Source organism: Cyprinodon tularosa, unplaced genomic scaffold (genome assembly GCF_016077235.1).
Source record: "Cyprinodon tularosa strain WSP-4 unplaced genomic scaffold, ASM1607723v1 ctg325, whole genome shotgun sequence".
NCBI classification, from domain to species: Eukaryota; Metazoa; Chordata; class Actinopteri; order Cyprinodontiformes; family Cyprinodontidae; genus Cyprinodon; species Cyprinodon tularosa.
Window position 1 is genome coordinate 1,113,177 of NW_024039036.1, and position 22,087 is coordinate 1,135,263.

Genomic DNA, 22,087 nt, shown 5'->3' on the forward strand with positions numbered 1-22,087 from the left:
AGACTGGAGACGTGCTATAATTTATAAAAGCTGTGAAACATGAGAGCTGGTTAAAGCAGAAATAATCTAACATGCTCTATGTCTAATGACAGAGCTGGACCATCTCCTAGGTAACAGAAGGCAAACCAAACAATCCAAGGGTTGATTTAAGAACAAGGTTTTACAAGAACAAAAACAGAATGGAGGCAAATGGAAAACTTAAATAAAAGGACAAAAACATAAATCCTGGTTGAAAACAGGCGAAGCACAAGGAGGCAAATCAAACTGAGGCAACAGTTGGACATCGCTGCTGGGGACACATCAAAACCTCTAAGGAGTGAGACATCGCTGCTGAGGACAAAAACACAGGAAGTCAAACTAAGAATCTAAAGGTCTAAAAGTGGAGATGAGGAAAACTTAAAGTCTAGTGGCAGAGGGACAAGGCTGTAGTGGAGACTGATTAGAAGCTCCTTAGAGCAGAGCTCTCTAACTCCAGTCCTCTACAGCAGTGCTTCTGCAGCTTTCAGGTGCATCTCTCCTCCAACACACCAGGATCAAACAAACAGCCTTTTACCAGACCTCTGCAGAGCTGAATGACTGATGAGGGAATTCAGCCGTTCCATTCAGGTCTGATGGAGAAGAGATGTGACTAAAAGCTGCAGCTCTGGAGGAGTGGAGCTGGAAAGCCCTGATCTAGAGCAGGACAATGCTGCTGGAGACCAACTGGATCTAGAATAGAACAGTGACACAGCTTGTTAAGGTCATCAGTTGAACTGTTCTCTGGGATGATGGTGAGAAGATAAAGACGATGCTTGGAGGGTCTAATGGATCTCAGAGCAGTTTAAAGCAGAGGACAGGACTGATGTAAGGATGTGGGCTGTGAGTGACGCCGATTGTTAGAACCCGCTTTCAGCTGTGATTTGATCTAGTTCTAGATGTTCCTCTGGTCAGTAGGTGAAAGAACCCTCTGCAGACATACTCTCCATATAATTTAGGCCAGTTCTGACCACAGTGGATCTCTTATGTGTTTTTTGAATCCCATGTCGGACCGAGCCTCTACAAGCTTTGGGCCGTCAGAAGATGCTGATGAGATCTACGGCGACCAAACCAGAGGAGCAGTAAACAGTGAGAGCATGTTAAGTAAGGAGACACAATGATCCATCATTTAAATATAAAGTCAACATGTTCAGACACTGTGGGCGTCCAAAAGCAGAACTCCTGTGAGGAACCGGGACCTCCATGATGCTGAGGAGCCTCCCAGTCCCCACCTGAGGACGGCACAGAGGAAAACACCTGGAGTAAGCCTTTATTAACATGACAACAGAAAACTTAACTTTAAAATTTGTGTCGAGGAAATTCTGTAGATTAACTTAGCCTCTTTTTTTTTTTTTTACAGGGAAAGAAGGTTCAATATGGAAGCAGCGTTCTAGCAGTCGGATCTCTGTGGAACAGACTCCATCCACACGTGTTTGAAGGTATGTTGGTTGTTTGACTAGAGAGGAATCACATGCAGACAGTTTCAGACTCTGACGACGCTTTGCTTTCATTGATGAAGGAGCTGAAGCAGAGGATGGAGAACACAGACCACCAAGGAGGAGAAACATGGCTGCCCTGCTCGTCTCTCCAACATTTCCTGAGTCCTGGAATGAAAAACGTTGACGACCCCGCAGCTAAACCATCAGTCTGCTCCACCCAGAAAGAAGGTAAAGAACCTTTATTGCTTCCAGATGTTCATCAGTAGTGGAGAAGACAATAAAAACAGATCCAGAACAAATAGATTTATAAGCCAAAACCATCCCATCAAGGTGGTCTAACCTTTAATTCTTCTTTCTATCATGAAGGGATGTTAACCTCAATTTATCTCTATAACCAAAACTTTACCAGAACCAGAAGTTCTGACTTTTCCATTAGACCACAGATAAACAGTTCAGAAGCAGCTTCTGATCCAATATGGGAGAATTTCCCCCTGGTTGATCTCTGAAGGGTTTTTAGAACTTATTAAAGCAGAGAAACGACCGACTGAAGACTCCAACAAATGCAGCATTTTCATGCATTTTCTCCAAGCATCCATTGTCTACAGTTATCACTGCTGTTAACTTTAGCTTCTCCCTGTGTTTTCTTCTTCTCTCGATTAAATTAACACCTCTCTCAGTGTTTCTGTGTTTAAATGTCGCTGACTAGTGTGTTCTCTCACTAACTCCTGTTCTTCTCTTCCAGCAGATTTCTTCCATCGTCTCCTCATTGGACCGGCACCTCTTGGACGTCTGCTGTCCTGTTAAAGACCCGCTCTGCTGCAGTAAATGGGCGCTGACATGGAGCCAGGTTCTGCTGGAGGATCTTTCCTGCTTAAAGCTAGTTTTCCTCTCTACTGTCACCACTTCATTGCTCAGGAGGAGGAAATGCTACAAGATTAATGACTGGATGCGGCTGGCTGAGCTTCCTTGGATTTAAGACATTTCTCTAAACGCCAAAATAGACTTAATTTATCTTTACCATATTGTAAAAAGGATCTAATTGGATTTTTATGATTGATTTCATTCTGTGTTTGTGTTAAATTGTGTTACATGATTCTGTTTTAAAGCTCTCGTGTAAATTGCCTTGAGATGACTTGTTTCTATTTCACTAGACTAAATTATATTAAATCCTGCCTACTGCTTCTGTTTCTACTAAGGGATCCTTCCTTTTATTTTATATTCACCTGTTATTTTTTACTATAATAAAACTTTGATTCAAGTCATTTGAACAGGATCTGTTGGTCTTTTTTACTAAATGTTGTTGAAATAAGTGGTTGTAAATGGGTTCTTTATAAATAAACCAAACTGAAGTCAACAGGAGCTCTAATATTAAGTCCCCAAATTACGGCATTTCTACAAGGAAAACAAAGTCAGACTTCTCAAGGCCACAATAAAAAGGTTTTCAGAGATTCTGTTATTAGCTTAAAAGATTACCGCCCAGTGCAAAATAGCTGCTAAAAGAGCGACTTCTTTTTAACTTTGGTGTAGAATCATTGAGCTCCGCCTCAGATCCTCCCTGATCAGAGAAAGTGGGCATTTGTTTAGCAGAGTCGCAGTAGGGGCTTCCTGGTGGGGGCTACTTACATACAACTGTATAGCTTTGATAAAGAAATACCATTTTAGCATAGTTAAAAGTAATAAACAAAATGAATTTAGGATGATAAAGTTCCCTTAAAGATCAAAGAAGACATCTCAAGCCTCATGGCTGCTGAATGCACTAATGAACTGGTGAAACCATGAAGACATGTAATGCCCAATACTAGGGCTGGACAGTTTGGCCTTCAAATATCACGATATTATGCAGTGCTATCATAATGACGATAAAATAGATGAATAAAAACACTATTCGTTATTTCTTTCAAGTCATTCTTAAGTAATTGTATAGCTGCGACTGCATGCCAGAGCAATTATAGCCCCGCAGACACTACTCTCGAAAACAAACATACATTTAAAATGGGCTTCTTCAGGACACCAGTTATATAAAGAAATGTAATTTATACCACTAAACTTCCAGGAGTAACTGCATTTTCTCATATTCATTAAGTTTGCCAGTGCCCCCAATGGAAAAAAGAAAAGAAAAATGTTTTAAAGAAAATTCGAAATGTATCCATTTAGTTTTTTATCATAACTAATCTAATTTATTGTTAAGAATCATCAGGATGTATCATGATGGATAAACTAGGGCTGTGTTCAAATTTATGGACTGCGTCTTCCAAGGATGCGGTCTACCTGGACTGGATCCTTCAAAGTCCTTAAAAATAAGGAGACTGGAAGAGTTTTGGCTGTGAATTCAAACAGGTCTACCCTTCTGCAGCTTTCTCCGCTGTCGACCCTCACGGTTAGCAACCGTGATAGTTGACACACAAAACAGGAAAAGAATGAATACTGAATTTTTTAAAACTGTTTCTTTTTAATTTCGTTTCAACCATGACAGCCTGACAACATCCAGAGCTCTAAGATACTCAGGACGGATCTCGTCCACCCCCGAAGCCTTGCCACCGTGGAGTTTTTTGACCACCTTGGTGACTTCGGCCTGGTTGATGAATGAATCCAGCCCCAAGCACCCCGTCTCTTCTTCCCCCACGGAAGGCGTGTCCGTCGGGTTGAGGAGATCCTCAAAGTATTCCTTCCACCACCCGACAATATCCTCCTTCAAGGTCAGCAGCTCCCCACTCCCACTGAAAACAGTGTTAGCGAAGCACTGCTTTCCCCTCCGGAGGCGCCGGACTGTTTGCTAGAATCGCTTTGAGGCCAACAGATAGTCTTTTTCCATGGCCTCTCCGAACTCCTCCCAGGCCCAAGATTTTGCCTCTGCAACCGCCCAGGCCGTGACACACTTGGCCTCACAGTACCTGCTTGCTACTTCAGGAGTCCCACAAGCAAGCCAAGCTCGATAGGACTTCTTCTTCAGCTTAACAGCATCCCTTACTATCGGTGTCCACCACCGGGTTCGGGCATTGCCACCACGACAGGCACAGCAAACCTTACGGCCACAGCTACGGGCAGCCGCATCAACAATAGAGGCAGAGAACACAGCCCATTCGGACTCCATGTCTCCAACCTCCCTCGGAACCTGAGAGAAGCTCTCCCAGAGATGGGAGTTGAACACGTCCCTGACCGAGGGTTCCACCAGACGTTCCCAGCAGACCCTCACTACACGTTTGGGCCTGCCGAGTCTTTCAGGCTTCCTCCTCTTCCAGCGTACCCAGCTCACCACCAGGTGGTGGTCGGTGGACACAGCTCCGCCCCTCTCTTCACCCGAGTGTCCAGGACATGTGGCCGAAGATCAGAAGATACGACTACAAAGTCGATCATCGACCTTCGGCCTAGGGTGTCCTGATGCCAAGTGCACCGATGGACATCCTTATGCCTGAACATGGTGTTCATTATGGACAATCCGTGACTTGCACAGAAGTCCAATAATGAGACACCACTCGGGTTCAGAGCTGGGGGCCCGTTCCTCCTGATCACGCCCCTCCAGGTGTCACTGTCGTTTCCCACGTGGGCGTTGAAGTCTCCCAGACTGGGATAGGGATTAAACTGGCTCTGGGGACGTGGAATGTCACAAAACTGTGGTGAGCCTTTATATTCAGTTTTCTGCCACTGCAAAAAACAAAGAAACATAAATAAGTTAATCTTTCTTAAAATAAGTGTTTTGTTTTTTTCTTGAATTCAGATGATAAGTGAGACATTTTGCCAATGGAATAAGAAAATGTACGTATAAAATAATAAAAAAACAACTGCGTTGTCTTACTTCAGGTGCATAATGTTGCATTATCTGTATTTAAGGGCAAAAATACTGATTCCATTCACATATCAGCTTATTTACCTGCTCAGATTAGGATTAAATCAATGATCTCTATTTATTCCCTGGATGGCGGATTGCCCAATGGTAGTACAGGTTGCTGTGAAGCTACCAGCCGCCATATTGGTACTCCCCAGTTAGATTGGTCAGAAAGTAAACAATAGGTGCTCTACAGCATTGAACCACCATGATGTTCTCATTTTCAGGGGGACTTAAGACTTTTAAAATAAAGATAAATTCATAACTTCGACACACACTTGGTGCTTTATAGCATAAGTAGATCACTATCATTTAAGGTTAAAAAATAGGCACATCAGATTGTATATTATTCAGTATAAAGTCCATGAAGTCTATAAATCATGTAATATAACATATTATACAAATCCATCACAACAAAATGAGTGTGTTAATGGAGCATAATAATAATACTGTAGTCAGATATTAAGAATATTACACACACACACTATTTGATGATGTGCCAAAAGTGATAAATTGTTGATGTACATGCAATATACATGTATTGATTACATTGGTATGGTAATTACATTACATTACAGACATTTTTATAGTGCGACTCCATGAGAGTGGGGATTACCAAGATGGCGGCAGGTGACTTCCGTTTTTTCAGCCTATCAGCAATAAATTGAATAAATAGAGATCAGTGGGATAAACAGACTTACCGGTATTTTAAGAAATGTTCTCTCATTTGTAGATGTATGCAGTGTTTTTAAAAATCTACTCTATGTGATTACAGACTCAGATCTCAATTAAATTTTATTTGCTAAAAGAGAGCATCTTTACATTATTTCTAAGTCTCATGACAGCTTTTTTTTTATTTTCAAAGTTCCTTTTTCTTGATGGTGTTCTTTATGCTCTAGTGCAGTGGTTCCCAACCTTAATTTCTTGAAGCCCCCCCCTGCTGAAGTCCAAGACACGCCAAGCCCCCCCAAGCCTTACACAGGCCCGCACAAACGTATCAAAAGATTAAAGTGATTTGTAATGAACATTTATTTATTTGAAAAATAAAGAATAAATGGCAGCTATGTCATTTTGTTCTTATTATTTTTGATTAATAATGTATTTTTTATGTCAAGGGGTGTACAGTGCACAGAAATGAACAACAAACCCCAAAAAAAGAGAGCTAACATATAAACTTCAAACCTAAGCTTAACTTTCATCAGCATGTCCACATTTTCAATATATTTTCCAGTTCTAATTTACAAACATGCATAAAGTAAAAAAAAACAAAAAAAAAAACAGTCCCATGTGATTAAACACACACAACTACTGGCTTAAAAAATAAAATCACACAACAGTTTCAGAAACCAGTACTAAACTTACAACTTTTTTACTTCTTATTTGTTCAGTTACTAATGGGAACCTTGAGCTTGCATATTTTTGACCAGGGATGCGATGTCAGGTTTGATTGTTGTGATAGCCAGTCTAAAGTCCTGGTGAACATCGGGTCTGTTTCTGACTTTAGTTTTTATTGTTAATAGCGCGCTGAAAGCTGCTTCAGACAGGTATGTAGTGCTAAATGGGAGAATAACCCTGGTTGTTGCGTGTTTGGCCAGTGTGGGAGCGACAGCATGTCCTTTGGCAATCCAGAACTTTTTAAATCCGTTTTCCTGGAAATATCTTTTGGACACGGAATCAGCTTGAAGGTCACAAAGCTCATCTTCGCAGCCGATGTATTCTACGTCCTTCAGGGTGGAAACGTAGGGGTCCAACACCCATGATTCTCTGGATAAATACTGGTCAATGTGGGCAAAGCGGCTCTGAATATCATCCCGGAGAAGGTTCATGTGCTGCGTAAACTCCGTGCGCAAAGACGCACGCACGGCGCCACCAGACTGTTTCAGCAGCAGCGGGAAATGCTGCAAGTCCCCCTATGACATTTTAGAGACTCTGTATTCCAGTTTGTGCACAAAAGCGTCCAGGGCGTTTTTGCAAAGCGTAATGTTCGATTCCGGTGTCGTGCGAAAAAGTGAATGTCTGCGACAATCTGATTGCGCTCGCGGGAGCGCGCACCGCAGCCCGCTGAGCGATAGCGTAAACCTGCTTTTCTCTGGATTAAACGGTCATGACATGCAGATACACACAGTTGCATTATAATATAGGCCTAATTAAATTATAATATAGGCCTAATTAAAGATTCGAAAGCTTAACGTTTGTCACATAACGGCAGTTACGTGATAGACATGTTTCTATACTCGGTCTGATGACTTTGTGTAGCCCTGACATTGGAGACTACACTACAATAAATATGATTTACTGGAGGGTTTTCAATAAAGATATGATAACTTTTGCAACGATCCTCGTGACTCTGCATTGTTTTTTTATCTGATCTGGCCGTATATAGCACGAATTTCCCATGTTTCTATGTGTTTTGCAGTTTTCAATCGGTTTTCACCTGTCAAAAATTGATTGAAGGCACAGTATAGTCACTCAAAGGTTATTTCTACCTAAATATGACTAGATTTCCTTCAGGAGATGCATGATTTAAAGATCTGAGCTCACAAAACAGCTTGGAACTCTTTTAAAGGACCATTACAACACAAAATAGCCATTTTGACTTGAAAAAAAATGTATTAAAGCCCAAATACTGTCATTCAAAGGGGATATCTGCCCAAATATGACTTGATTTCATTCAGAACCTCCATAATTTAAAGATCTGAGCTCACAAAATAGCTTGGAACTCTTTACCACCCTAAAAAGCCATTTTTAACCTGCCAAAAATTGATTGCAGCACCTTCCTTGTAACTATATTTACTGCCTCAAAATGTCTGGTCTTGACGCTGAAGCATCATATGTGACAGATTACAACCTCATATATCTCACACTAACTCTTTACACAGTTTACAAGTCGTGAAAGCCAAAGATATAAAATCTATTCTATATTACTGATGAGGGACATGAAGTGATTTTGAGGCCGAACTCCCCTTTCAATTGAACATCAGTAGCTTGAAACCCTAAAAATGCTATTTATGCATTGCATTGATTCCTTTGAGGCATGCGGACTGCACATGCATACTGCGTGCACACTTCAACGGAGCTTCTTAATTGACATACGCATACGTGCGTTGGACACTAGACGCACTTGCGACGTTGTTCACCATGGATCCCAGTCTCTTCGACCAAATAAAGTCATTCTTAACCGATGGAACTATGCCCCTTGGCTTATCTGCATTCCAACAGAGCAATTTTCGACGAAAGTCAAAGGCTTTTGAAGTGCAAGGTGAAATGGGTCCTCGGGAAATGGCGTCCGAGGGACTTATACATTTTCTTATTTTTCTTGTTGTAAGAAGTACCAGAATTCGTGTCGTTAGTTATACATATATAATTGTTTTTTGTTTTTTTTTATTTTAGATTCTGCAGCTATTTCTGTTCTTTTTGATGGTCTATAATTGATAGTTAAGTGTCCATTTGTGAAGTGCGCTCTAAGACGAGCTTGTGCGTCTTTGAACGCATATTTAGTGTTTCTCTTAGACTTTTTTCAAAACATGGTCAGATTAACATAGTTTACTTCTTGTGTGATAAATTGTTAAATTATTAAATAGTTTTCATAGTACATGCTTGTAATTAATAATTTATTTATTTTTTCGCAGATGGCCATCTGTACTACCTAAGGCATAGAGGACAGCCTAATTGTCTTAAGGCCAAGGTGCTCCGTGGAAAAGAGGAGGCTATAGTCTTTGTAGACTTTAATGCCAGCAGCACTGGTGCACACTGTGGCCAGAAAAAGACAACAGAGGCCATCTCAAAAAGATTTTACTGGCCTGGCATGTCAGATGACATTAAACACTCGGTCAGTATGAGTGTATGTTATCCTGCCATATCTATCTATCTAAAAATAAATTATGGGACTCTAAGTCACACAGATGTGGAAAATGATCATACTTGTTTTTTTTGTTTTTTTGTCAGGTGAACCAGTGTACTGCATGCCAGGCCGGCAGAGTCGTCATTAAGCAGGAGGTGGAGTACACACTAATAAAAGTTAAAAGTGTTTGACATTGTACTTATTGAGGACATATGACATACATATTAATTGTGATATTTTATGTGTTACAGGTTTCAAAACCATTTGAGCTTATTGGGATGGATCTGATAGGCAAGTTAAAAACAACAAAGACAGGGAATCAGTATATTTGCATCATGGTTGATTACCTGACAAAGCGCCCCCAGGCATATCCCATAAAAAACAAGACTGCTGAGGAAGTCAGTCAGTGCATCCTCAAGTTTTTTTATCAGTTTGAAGCTCCCAAGAGGATCTTGACTGACCAAGGCTGGGAGTTTGTTAATGAGGTATATATGCTACTGACATTGAATAAAAATATTTTAACACTTATCATGAATAGAATTTTTGTAATAACTCATTTAAATGTTTTGAACTCAATGAAAAACAAAGGCATTATTTCTAAAAAATAAATTTAATTTGCTGTCTTTATTTATTCCAATACAGATCAACAAAAAAGTATGCAATATACTGGGGATACAAAGAAGCCTTTGCTCTCCCTACCATCCCCAGACCAATGGACTGGTGAAGAGGATCAATGGGACCATACAGAAGTATGTCTTTTATAACATTTGATAATTATCACTTTGAAATTTTGTTGGTTATAAAATAAACAGTATAAGAATCGTAAAAACTTAAGAAGAGCTCCATGATTTTAACTTTTTTCTAGGGCACTATCAAAACTTGCACAGGAGAGGCCAGAGGAGTGGGACAAGCCCTTGGAGGCTGTGATGTTCGGACTCAGGACTAAACGCCAAGTTACCACTAAATTCTCCCCATATTTTTTTATGTTTGGGAGAGAGGCAAGTTACCCCAGCGAGATCCGTGAAGAATACAGTGAGTTGCATTTTGTATGGCAAAGAAACAATGAACAATGTGTATATTGATGCTTCAATCTAACCATTAAATCATTTTAAAGGTGTTGAGAACAACATTTCAGTTGAGGAAATGACTGAGGACATCCTTAAACTGGATGAGGCACTTCAAAGTGCAATAAATAATAACCAGGCCAAAACTCCCCAAAAAAAGGCCAAAAAAACTGCCCCACCCTTTCAGGTGGGTATGAAGGTCTGGAGGCTTAATGTGAGGAGCCAGCAGAGAAAAGGGGGAAAGTTAGACCCTAATTATTTAGGACCCTTCACAATTGTGGCCATAGACGGCAAAAGTGTGGACCTGATCAACAGCCAAGGAGTGAAAATTCCTAAAATTAGTCGGGACCATTTGGTTCCTTATCAGGAGGAGCAGAGAAGAGTGCCACACAAGATAACAGATTGCACACCTACCCCGCCGCCATCTCACCCGCCTGCCACCCCGCCGTCATCACACCCGCCTGCCAACCCGCCATCATCTCACCCGCCTGCCACCCCGCCGTCATCTCACCCGCCTGCCATCCGCCGTTATCTCACCCGCCTGCCACCCCGCCTTCATCTCACCCGCCTGCCACCCCGGCGTCATCTCACCCGCCTGCCACCCCGGCGTCATCTCACCCGCCTGCCACCCCGGCGTCATCTCACCCGCCTGCCACCCCGGCGTCATCTCACCCACCTGCCACCCCGGCGTCATCTCACCCACCTGCCACCCCGCCGTCATCTCACCCGCCTGCCACCCCGCCGTCATCACACCCGCCTGCCACCCCGCCATCATCAGGTCCGCCCAAAAGGACCTTCTCTGGCCTCTCCACAGCCACTGCCATTACAGGTTACATGCACCTCCCCTGCATCCACAAACTCCACAGTAAACACCCCAGTTAGCAACCACATTTTTAATAAATGTTTTCACTTTTATATAAACTTGAAATCTCTTATAAATCCAAAATAACCATCAATATAATCCAAATTTGAATCTATGCAACCCTCAAGTCAACAAATGTATACTATGACAATATAAAAAAAAAAAAACAAAAAAAAAACAGCACAAATATTAAAATAGGTTTCCATTCGAGCAAGATTATGCTGTATCTGAAGTGTATTTTAGTCCTTGCAGAATGTCATTCCTACAACTTTGAAAATGATTTTTATAGATGTGAAGGACGCATGGGAGGGGAAAAAACCATATGTTCTCCTTTCCAAAATTGGGCCCTTCAAAGTGTTCTTTCGGGACATATTCAATACTGGACCACAAAGAGAACTGGAAAGCGAGGTGAGGTGGTAACATTCTTTTTTCTGGAAAAGGTTCATGTATTGAATATACTTTTTAGTCAGGCACACAAAATTTGCATTATCTTTGTTCATTCTAAATATGTTTTTGAACCTTTCATTTTAAATTTCAGGTTATCAATGCATATCTGTCCCTGCTTATTAAAAAATATAATGACAACAACGCAGACAGGGCATGTGCCGTGGACACTTTTGAAATGACCCGCATTTGGGATGGACTGAAACCCAAAGTAAAGGTATTAAAAAATATGATCTCAGGTTAAAGTACAAATTAATACATCACAATATGCATTAATCACCTGGCATTTTTTATTTAATTATCTTACAGATAGTCCCACAGCTATACAAGTTAATCGTGGGCATTGTCAATGCGGGTCACCATTGGATGCTGGTGGTAATTATTTTTTTTATTTTTAAGACGTGATGGTATTGGGTTTTATATGTATGTATGTATATTTAAACATGGTGTATGCATGTGTGTGGATGGTTGTGTGTGTGTATACATACTGATGCAGTCTACATTTTATTGCTGAAAAACTATAACTATAGTATTACAGTATCTTTATTAATTTTTGACACTATATTTAGGTGATCTTGCCAGGAGACAAAAAAACAGTTTTTCTAGATCCACTGGGTGAAAGAAAAACCTCAATAAACCACTGCAAGGATGTTACAAGGTAATTTTGCATGAATTCATCTTTATTTTATTAGAGTGAACAGTGAAGTACAGTGGTGTCAAAAGTACACACATTTGTTACTTAAGTAGAAGTATAGATACTGCAGCTTAAAAACACTGGTAAAAGTAGAAGTATCAACTTGACCTTATTACTCAAGTAAAAGTGAAAAAGTATGTGCTCCAAAAACTACTTAAAGTATAAAAGTATGAAGTAACCTTTAAGAAAAAGGCCAGATGCCAATATATTAATTGAAAGCACAATTTTTCCACTATTTCAAAAAATTCTTTGAGATAGGGCCAAGGATGAGGGAGGTCTTGTTGGTCTCCGTCTCAGACATTTCGACATCTTTTTCTGAATCCAACATTGTAGCATGGCATAGACAATTCACGTTTACAGTTTGAAGAACACCTGCTTGCTTGTGATGATTTCCTTTAGCTAACCAATGAGTGTTTGCGTTATACGACTTATCCAATTACACTAGTTTTCACTAGATGTGGATGGCGCCAACGATCTGCATTGGATGGCGCACATGGCGTGAAATATATATTTAGAAACATTAAACCAGGGGTAACTAATAAAAAATCAGTGGGGTCCGAATAAAGAAAATCAACCAGTAAATGTCAGGACAGGAGACATTTTTAATGATCTGTTACTTCATACAGAATTTAACACTGAAATAAAATGACGTATTTATGCATTCATGTTACACTGAATAAAAAAAAAAAAAGATGAAAAAATAAAAATAGAAATTGCCAAATATTGCATCCTGTTCTATCTGAGAGGAGTTGACACTTGTATGACTGTATCCCTGTATATCCATCACTAGTTAAAAGACAAGATTCAGCAAATGCAAATTCTGCCTGTAAAACAATGACAGCGCAATTGTCGCTGTACGATCCGAAGCCTCATTTGGAGTTTTAATACAGGCTTTTGAAAAACTTTGATAATTTGCTGCTGTAATATTATAGATTTTTTAGAATAAAAAGCTAAAAGATGTGAATAATCAAAAAATAACAGAAACACAATTATAGAGCATTCAGTATTATAAGAAAGCCCACACTGTTTATGAATAAATACATTATTTTATGAGTTCTGTTCCGTTTTTGTCTCTTTCCTTGTAAGTCTGAAATGTCCCATGCTCCAGAATGCACCATAGCTGTCTGACGCTCGCGAATGCATCACACTGGTCTGTGTAGATGCGTTTTGATTTTCAGTTGAAGACAAAGCTTTGCAGTTTTAAAACCCACGTCGGCTAATCACTGTTTATTGTTGTGTGTGAATAACAAGAGACTACAACAAATAAATCAGCTTTACCTCGGACAAAATCTTTGGATTTAATGTTGTTCATAACATCGCAGTCCGCTAATCCGTGACCTGTGCTTTAAACCGAAGCCAAGAGTAATGAGTAACGTTTGTTTTAAAAATGTAAGGAATAGAAAGTAAAGATACTTGTGTGAAAATGTAATGAGTAGAAGTCAAAAGTAGGAGGAAAAATAAGTAATGGAGTAAAGTATAGATACCTTAAAAGTGTACTTAAGTACAGTGACACGTGTGGTGAAGTACACGTTAAAAAAAAAACTATTACTGTAATTAATTAGCCGAACTCAAACCTTGTGGGCGGGACTAAGTTCGGACTGGCACCCAGGCTAGTAATTAATGGCCAGCGCTGTGGAATTTAAGGTATGTTTACATAAAAAGATGTTAAATGTGCCAATATAGCATAATCTATCAAGACAGTATAATATCTTTTTTTAGTAGTTCTTTTTTTAAACCTGTCTAAGTTTTAACATAAAACTTAGACAGGTTTATATTTACAATGGGGAAAGTCTTAGCTGTGGAGGTTAGAAACTCAAAGAAAAAGATTTTCACATTTTGAAAAAATGATAGGCCTGTAAACAGGTTTAGATTTATCTACCGCTACATACGTTAATAGACTTTTCCTAGGCTGTGATCATCCCATAATTTTTAATCGTCCATTCCAGCTGTGATAAGTCTTTTTCTCAAAGTCCTCATTATATCCTAATTTTTCTATCTCAATTTCAAAGCATAAAGGTAATAGCTGTTGGTTATACAGATAGCTATTCCCTGTACTATGCTAAAAATGAATTCTGGTTATCTCCTTTCCTTGGAAATCCAGTTTTTACTTCTTCATTCTACATCTTTGTGTTTTTTTAATAAGAAATGCGATTGGAAACAGTAAGGAATTTTGTTTTACATTACATCAATGCAGTGAACATTTTAACTATTCAATTCTTAAAAGTAAGGCCTGACTGATTTGTATTGCATATATAGACAACATGTATTTGTGTTTTTCAGATCATTCATGAGACACAGGGGGCTGAACGTGTCCAGATGGGCACGTGAGACGAGGTCTCACCCACTGCAACATGATGCCACATCTTGTGGTGCCTATGCATTGAAGGTACATATCACAGCATGATTAAGCTTTATGTAAGGATTATAATTAAATTTAGATTATGCTGCAGTCATTTTAAACCTCTAGGTTCATCCAAAAAAATAATAACTCCATTGTTAATCCCCACACTGGCTGTTGTTATTAAATGTTTACAATCCAGGAACATTTATGAGACATCTTGTCGTGTCCTATGTCTTGTGTTCTGTCTCTGTTCTGGGTTCAAAGACTTTTCTTGAGTGTTTTTATTTTGATATCTCAGATTTGGTTCACTGTTTTGTTCTTCAAGTGTTTCCAATCTTCCTGTTGTCTCTCCTCCTCTATATACAGTGGGGCAAAAAAGTATTTAGTCAGCCACCAATAGTGCAAGTTCTCCCACTCAAAAAGATGAGAGAGGCCGGTAATTTTCATCATAGATATACCTCAACTATGAGAGACAAAATGAGAAAAAAAAATCCAGAAAATCACATTGTCTGATTTTTAAAGAATTTATTTGCAAAATATGGTGGAAAATAAGTATTTGGTCAATAACAAAAGTTCAATTCAATTCAATTCAGTTTATTTATATAGCGCCAAATTCACAACACATGTCATCTCAAGGCACTTTACAGTTCAACCAGATCATACAGTCAAATTGATACAAAGTTTTCTATCTAAGGAAAACCAGTTGATTGCATTGACTCATTGACTCAAATACAATCCCCCACACTAAGCATGCTTGTAGCGACAGTGGAGAGGAAAAACTCCCTTTTAACAGGAAGAAACCTCCAGCAGAACCAGGCTCAGTGTGAGCGGCCATCTGCCGAGGCCGACTGGGGTTCAAGGAGACAGAAGCAGAGATACAAAAAGCAGCTGTAAAAGGCGGCCCCGTCCAGGAAACACACAGCCAGGCAGACGAGCTCCAAGGCAGCTCCCATGCCAGAGGACGAAGAGAGCACATCCACTCAGTCACGGTCAGAGAAACAGGACCACACTGGAAAACAGGCCGATCTCCAACATCTATTAACAAGGGTGTTGATAGAAGCAGCACAGCTGATGTTTTTTTCCAGGATGACGTCACAGCCAAACAGGAACAGTTCATCTCAATACTTTGTTATATACCCTTTGTTGGCAATGACAGAGATCAAACGTTTTCTTTAAGTCTTCACAAGGATTTCACACACTGTTGCTGGTATTTTGGCCCATTCCTCCATGCAGATCTCCTCTAGAGCAGTGATGTTCTGGGGCTGTCGCTGTGCAACACAGACTTTCAACTCCCTCCAAAGATTTTCTATGGGGTTGAGATCTGGAGACTGGCTAGGCCACTCCAGGACCTTGAAATGCTTCTTACGAAGCCACTCCTTCGTTACCCGGGTGGTGTGTTTGGGATCATTGTCATGCTGAAAGACCCAGCCACGTTTCACCTTCAATGCCCTTGCTGATGGAAGGAGGTTTTCACTCAAAATTTGAGGATAAATGGCCCCATTCATTCTTTCCTTCACACGGATCAGTCGTCCTGGTCCCTTAGCAGAAAAACAGCCCCAAAGCATGATGTTTCCACCCCCATGCTTCACTGTAGCTATGGTGTTCTTTGGATGCAACTCAGCATTCTCTCTCCTCCAAACACGACGAGTAGAGTTTTTACCAAAAAGTTCTATTTTGGTTTCATCTGACCATATGATATTCTCCCAGTCATCGTCTGGATCATCCAAATGCTCTCTAGCAAACTTGAGACGGGCCTTGACATGTACTGGCTTAAGCAGGGGGACACGTCTGGCACTGCAGGATTTGAGTCCCTGGCAGCGTAGTGTGTTACTGATGGTAGCCTTTGTTACTTTGGTCCCAGCTCTCTGCAGGTCATTCACTAGGTCCCCTCGTGTGGTTCTGGGATTTTTACTCACCGTTCTTGTGATAATTTTGACCCCACGGCGTGAGATCTTGCGTGGAGCCCCAGATCGAGGAAGATTATCAGTGGTCTTGTATGTTTTCCATTTTCTAATAATTGATCCCACAGTTGATATCTTCACACCAAGCTGTTTACCTATTGCAGATTCAGACTTCCCAGCCTGTTGCAGGTCTATAATTTTGTTTCGGGTGTCCTTTGACAGCTCTCTAGTTTTGGCCATGGTGGAGTTTAGAGTGTGACTGTTTAAGGTTGTGGACAGGTGTCTTTTATACTGATAACGGGTTCAAACAGGTGCCATTAATGAAGGTAACGAGTGGAGGACAGAGGAGCCTCTTACAGAAGAAGTTACAGGTCTGTGAGAGCCAGAAATCTTGCTTGTTTGTAACTGACCAAATACTTATTTTCCACCATATTTTGCAAATAAATTCTTTAAAAATCAGACAATGTGATTTTCTGGATTTTTTTTTCTCATTTTGTCTCTCATAGTTGAGGTATATCTTTTTGTTACTTTGGATCTCTTCACAGTAGCCCCAAAGGGATTGCTTCCCTTTTAGTGCGCATGCGCTGAGTGGACGCTGGCGCGTTTTTGCAGCTGCTGCTCTCCGCTAACTGTTTTTTAAGTATTTTTCAAAGTTTTTACGGAACTTTGGGCCGTGTACTCACATTCAAGTGAGAGCAAAGACACTTGCCTTCGCTTTGATCATCCTAACTCCCGCTGCCATCCCGTTGTTTTTGTGTCTGAGTGTGGTTAACTAACCTCACTCTCCAACTGTTCTCCTGACTCGACGCCGTTGCTGCTGTTGGTTAGCCACCCGCTGCCATTAACAATGTCAACCTCCAAGTTCTACATCTGGTGTATCCTCCTCTGGACTGTCCTCTCCACTCTACACCGACCTGGGGCTGGTCTGTTCCAGTATTCGGCTGCTGATCTCCTCCTGCTCCGTGGGCTTCTGTCTGCGCCTCCACCGCCAGTTCTCCAGCTACACCCGGAGATCATGCTCCTTCCCCGCCGGAGATACATCCACCGCGGATCCCGTCGGAATTTCCACATCGATGACTCCAATCCAATACCATCATTCTGGTCCACTTCACGCCGCTCTCGCCGATATCCCGGTCGGACCGCTGACTTCAGTTCGCTTGCTAGCCTGGCTAAGGCAGCAAGCCCCGCCTCCGGTCATATCAACTCTCCCGTCAACTTTGGACTCCTGAATATCCGCTCTCTCACAAACAAGGGTCAGCTCATCCAGGATCTCATCAATGACCGTAAGCTGGAATTCCTCTGCCTCACGGAGATGTGGCAACAACCTAAAGACTTCTCCCAGCTCAACGCCTCCTCTCCACCTGGGTTTGTTTACCACTCTCTTCCTCGTGTTTCCGGCCGCGAGGGAGGTCTCGCGTTACTTCATCGCGAGAAGTGGAAGTTGTTGCCTGTTTCTATTCCAGTTTTCCACTCTATGGAACGCTTTGCATTTGAACTGCCTGGTCCTACTCCAATATTTATTTCCATAGTCTACCGTCCCCCCAAACCACATAGTGACTTTTTAAATGAATTATCCATACTACTTACCCACCTGACTACTCTCTCTCCTAATGTCATTCTCCTCGGTGATTTCAATATTCATATGGACAATGTAAACCTTTCACTCACCAGAGACTTTTCCTCCTGCCTGGACAGTTCTGGATTTCTTCAGTATGTTGATTTTCCCACCCATATAAAAGGACATTCGCTGGATTTGATTTGCTGCTCTGGTTTAATCCCCTCTAACTGTTCTGCTGATGATGTCCATATTTCTGATCACTTTCTTTTATCCTGTAACGTTTCCCTGTCTCTCTCCATAATCAAGCCTGTCCACCAGATTTCCTTCCGCAATATGAAGAACATAAACACAGACATTTTATCCTCCCACATTGACAATATCCCAATCCCTGCTCTTTCCTCTCCGGACCACCTTGTCACCCACTACAACTCTGGGCTTTCCAATATTTTCAATTCCCTTGCCCCTCTCAAAACCCGGTCTGTATCCTTTTCCCGCTCTGCCCCTTGGTTAACTCCTGAGCTCCGCCTCATGAAAGCCAAAGGTCGGCAACTGGAACGCCTCCACAAAAAAACTGGTCTCTCCATACACAAAGAAATGCATAAAACTCATCTACTTCAATATTCAAATTCAATAGCCATTACTAAATTAAATTACTATTCTGACCTTATCTGTTCCAATGATGGAAATTCCAAGTCTCTCTTTTCCATAATGCATAGGATCTTTGACCCCCCTGACACCCTGCCTTCTTACATGTATTCTACTCAGACCTGTAATTCTTTGTCAACCTTCTTTAATGAAAAAATCTGCTCCATTCACCAGCAATTACATATGACCGCCTTGCCTCCCACTTCCCCTCCGCCCCTCCCCCGTAGCCAGTTATTTTCCTCCTTCCTACTGCCCACTTCTACTGAAATTTCTGACCTCATTCAAAAATCCAAGTCCTCTACCTGTTCTCTTGACCCCCTCCCCACAGCTCTGGTCAAAACCTGTCTTACCTCCCTCCTCCCCTTCATTACTTCCATTATTCATTCCTCACTCTCTTCTGGTATTGTTCCTTCACTTTTCAAAACTGCATCTGTCTCCCCAATTCTGAAAAAACCTGGTTCTGATCCCACTAACTTTAATAATCTTCGTCCCATTTCTAATCTTCCCTTTATCTCTAAAATACTTGAAAAAACTGTGTCTGCTCAACTCCACACCTTTCTTACCCTCAACAGTCTTTACGAGCCTTTCCAGTCTGGTTTTCGCCCCTCTCATAGTACTGAAACTGCCCTAATAAAAATCACTAACGATCTCCTTATAGCTGCTGACTCCGGACTCCTCTCCATCCTCATCCTTCTCGATCTCAGTGCAGCCTTTGATACCATTTCTCATCCCATTCTCCTCAATAGATTATCCTCTCTTGGCATCTCTCACATCCCTCTTGACTGGTTCCGCTCATATCTCTCCGACCGCACTCAGTTTATTCAGCTCAAATCTTTCACTTCGCACCCTTCCCCTGTCACTTCTGGTGTTCCTCAAGGCTCAGTTCTTGGCCCCCTCCTCTTCATCATCTACCTTCTTCCCCTTGGCAGTATTTTCCGGAAATTCAACATTCACTTTCACTGTTATGCGGATGACACCCAGCTTTATTTATCCAGTAAACCCACTTCCTCACTCCCCCCCTTGTCCCTTACTAACTGCCTACTTGAAATTAAAGACTGGTTCACCTCAAACTTCCTTAAACTAAACAGCGATAAAACAAAACTCCTCCTCGTTGCCACTAAATCCACCCTATCTAAAATCAAAGGTTTCTCACTACCCATTGACAACTCCCTAGTCTCCCCCTCCCCTCAGGTCAAGAGTCTGGGTGTCATCCTCGACTCCTCCCTCTCCTTTCAGTCTCACATAAATAAAATTACCAGGTCTGCATACTTCCACCTTGGCAACATTAACCGTCTCCGTTCCTCCCTCACCACTCATACTGCCTCTGTCCTTATCCACAGCCTCATCACCTCCCGTATTGATTATTGCAATTCTCTTCTTTTTGGCCTCCCTCATAAATCTCTCCATAAACTTCAACTTCTTCAGAACTCAGCTGCTCGTGTCATCACCAGAACCCCCTCCTTCCATCATATTTCCCCTGTTCTTCACCAACTCCATTGGCTCCCAGTTCACTTCAGAATTCAATTTAAAATCCTTCTCTATACTTTCAAAGCCATCCATAACCTTGCTCCTCCATATCTGTCAGACCTCCTTCACATTGCCACCTCCTCCCGCTCCCTTAGATCCTCCTCCTCCATCCACCTCACTGTACCCCCAGCTCGACTTGTCACCATGGGGAGCAGAGCCTTCAGCCGCTCTGCTCCCCAGCTCTGGAACTCCCTTCCTCCCGACCTCCGCAGTATTGACTCTCTCCCCTTATTCAAAGCCAGACTCAAAACCCATCTGTTCCAGCTCGCTTATCTGTGAATACACTGCTCTTTTCCCTATCCATGATTGTTCTTTTGTTTTTTTCCCTATCCACGATTGTTCTTTTGTTTTTTATGTTCCTGTATCTGTATTTTGTATTTTCATCTTTTTATTTATTTTTTGTATTATTTGTAAAGTGACCTTGAGTGTCAAGAAAGGCGCTGTTAAATAAAATGTATTATTATTATTATTATTATATCTATGATGAAAATTACTGGCCTCTCTCATCTTTTTGAGTGGGAGAACTTGCACTATTGGTGGCTGACTAAATACTTTTTTGCCCCACTATAAGCTCTCTGGTTCATTCACTCCTTGTCAGATCCTCATTCGAATTAATGTTTACTTTCCCTGGCCATTGGTTCCTCTGCGTTATGTTTGTGTCGTGTCCTGTAAGTTTTCTTGGCTCTTCTGTGTCCTCCTCCTTTGACTCTCCTGGTCCTGTGCTCCCACTGGTTTGTTCTAGAGTCTCATCCATTTAACGTTTGTTCTTTGTAGTTCTGGTTTTTGTTTTCACCCAGTTTAGTTTATCTCTGTATTTCCAGCTCTTGCAGTGGTTTTATTTGTAAAAAAGGCTTTATTGGGTTGTTTATAGTAACACTACTTGTAGGAGTACCATTTCACATGATAAATCTGTTCTTCCACCTCATATTTACAGTTTGCAGAGTGCATCTTGGGTGGATTACCCCTTGAGTTCGATAACTCAACATCTGGCGTGAACTCTATCCGAGAACACATTGCCGTTTCCATTTTGGAAAACACAGGTGGTTTTTGTTTTTTTTTTATAATTTATTCTGACGAACATTGCTCACAGTTGAAGGAAAATAAATCATGTTCCTTTTTTTTGCAGATGACTTGAGTAACTTGTGCCATCTGTGTGGGGAGCAGGATGGGGACACTCATTGGGTAACTGTTCTTTACCTGTCCTTCAGTCTGTCTTAGATTAAAAAAAGACTATATACAGTATTCAAATGTCCATATGTAAGGAAAACAAAATAAACATGTTTTGGTGTTTGTCATAATTGCCTAGAATTTAATCACTTTTTTTCCTGTTGCCAAATTCAGATTGGATGTGAATTCTGCCCACGGTGGTTCCACAAAAGCTGTGCCAAATACAGAGGCCGAAAGGAATATATTTGTGCGGCCTGCCAGTAGCATGTGTTGCTATTGTTATGTAAATAGTTATATCTTTGTGTGTTTTTCAAATTTTCCTGTTTCGTGTTCATGCTTTTGTCTGTATAAATCTCTTTAGATTAAAAGAAATACAATTATTTTGCACCAACACTTATGAAGTGACTTTTTTTTCTTGGTATTTCTATGACAGCAATGTAGTATTTTTAAGAGATTGAACAACTTCTTGATTTCATGCCATTCCTGGGTAATTTGAAACCCAGCATTTCTTATATGAAATCATATAAGAAAAAGCGATTTTGCAAGTCAAAATGGCTTTTTAGTGTGGTAAAGAGTTCCAAGCTATTTTGTGAGCTCAGATCTTTATATTATGGAGGTTCTGAATGAAATCAAGTCATATTTGGGCAGATATCCCCTTTAAATGAGAGTATTTGGGCTTTAATCAGTTTCTAGCAAGTCGGCTGAGGTCAAAACGTCCTGCTAGAAATTGATTAAAGGCCAAATGTGGTTGAAGAAAGGTGATTTT

At 41.0% G+C, this 22,087-nt stretch overlaps 1 protein-coding gene and 2 long non-coding RNA genes across 4 annotated transcripts; all 3 read left to right on the forward strand.

The window, feature by feature from the left end:
- The first annotated feature begins 1,160 nt into the window (after positions 1-1,160).
- Positions 1,161-1,586, forward strand: LOC119788756. 2 transcript variants are annotated; one of them, XR_005281507.1, is made up of 3 exons: positions 1,161-1,277; positions 1,376-1,454; positions 1,535-1,586. It is a non-coding gene; the product is annotated as an uncharacterized LOC119788756 (long non-coding RNA). The 2 variants fall into 2 exon arrangements; XR_005281506.1 differs by having other exon boundaries at positions 1,221-1,277; positions 1,382-1,454; positions 1,535-1,585.
- A 7,581-nt stretch (positions 1,587-9,167) lies between these two features.
- LOC119788754 lies at positions 9,168-9,861 on the forward strand. Its single transcript, XR_005281505.1, has 3 exons — positions 9,168-9,294; positions 9,370-9,603; positions 9,761-9,861. It is a non-coding gene; the product is annotated as an uncharacterized LOC119788754 (long non-coding RNA).
- Positions 9,862-10,261: 400 nt separating this feature from the next.
- Positions 10,262-21,745, forward strand: LOC119788748 (ubiquitin-like-specific protease 1). The gene is made up of 10 exons (XM_038293368.1): positions 10,262-10,301; positions 10,550-11,011; positions 11,334-11,452; positions 11,583-11,705; positions 11,798-11,863; positions 12,058-12,146; positions 14,463-14,568; positions 21,089-21,194; positions 21,281-21,336; positions 21,496-21,745. The coding sequence occupies exons 1-10, from the start codon at positions 10,262-10,264 to the stop codon at positions 21,583-21,585; spliced, it is 1,257 nt and encodes a 418-aa protein (XP_038149296.1). The 3' UTR covers positions 21,586-21,745.
- Positions 21,746-22,087: the final 342 nt, after the last annotated feature.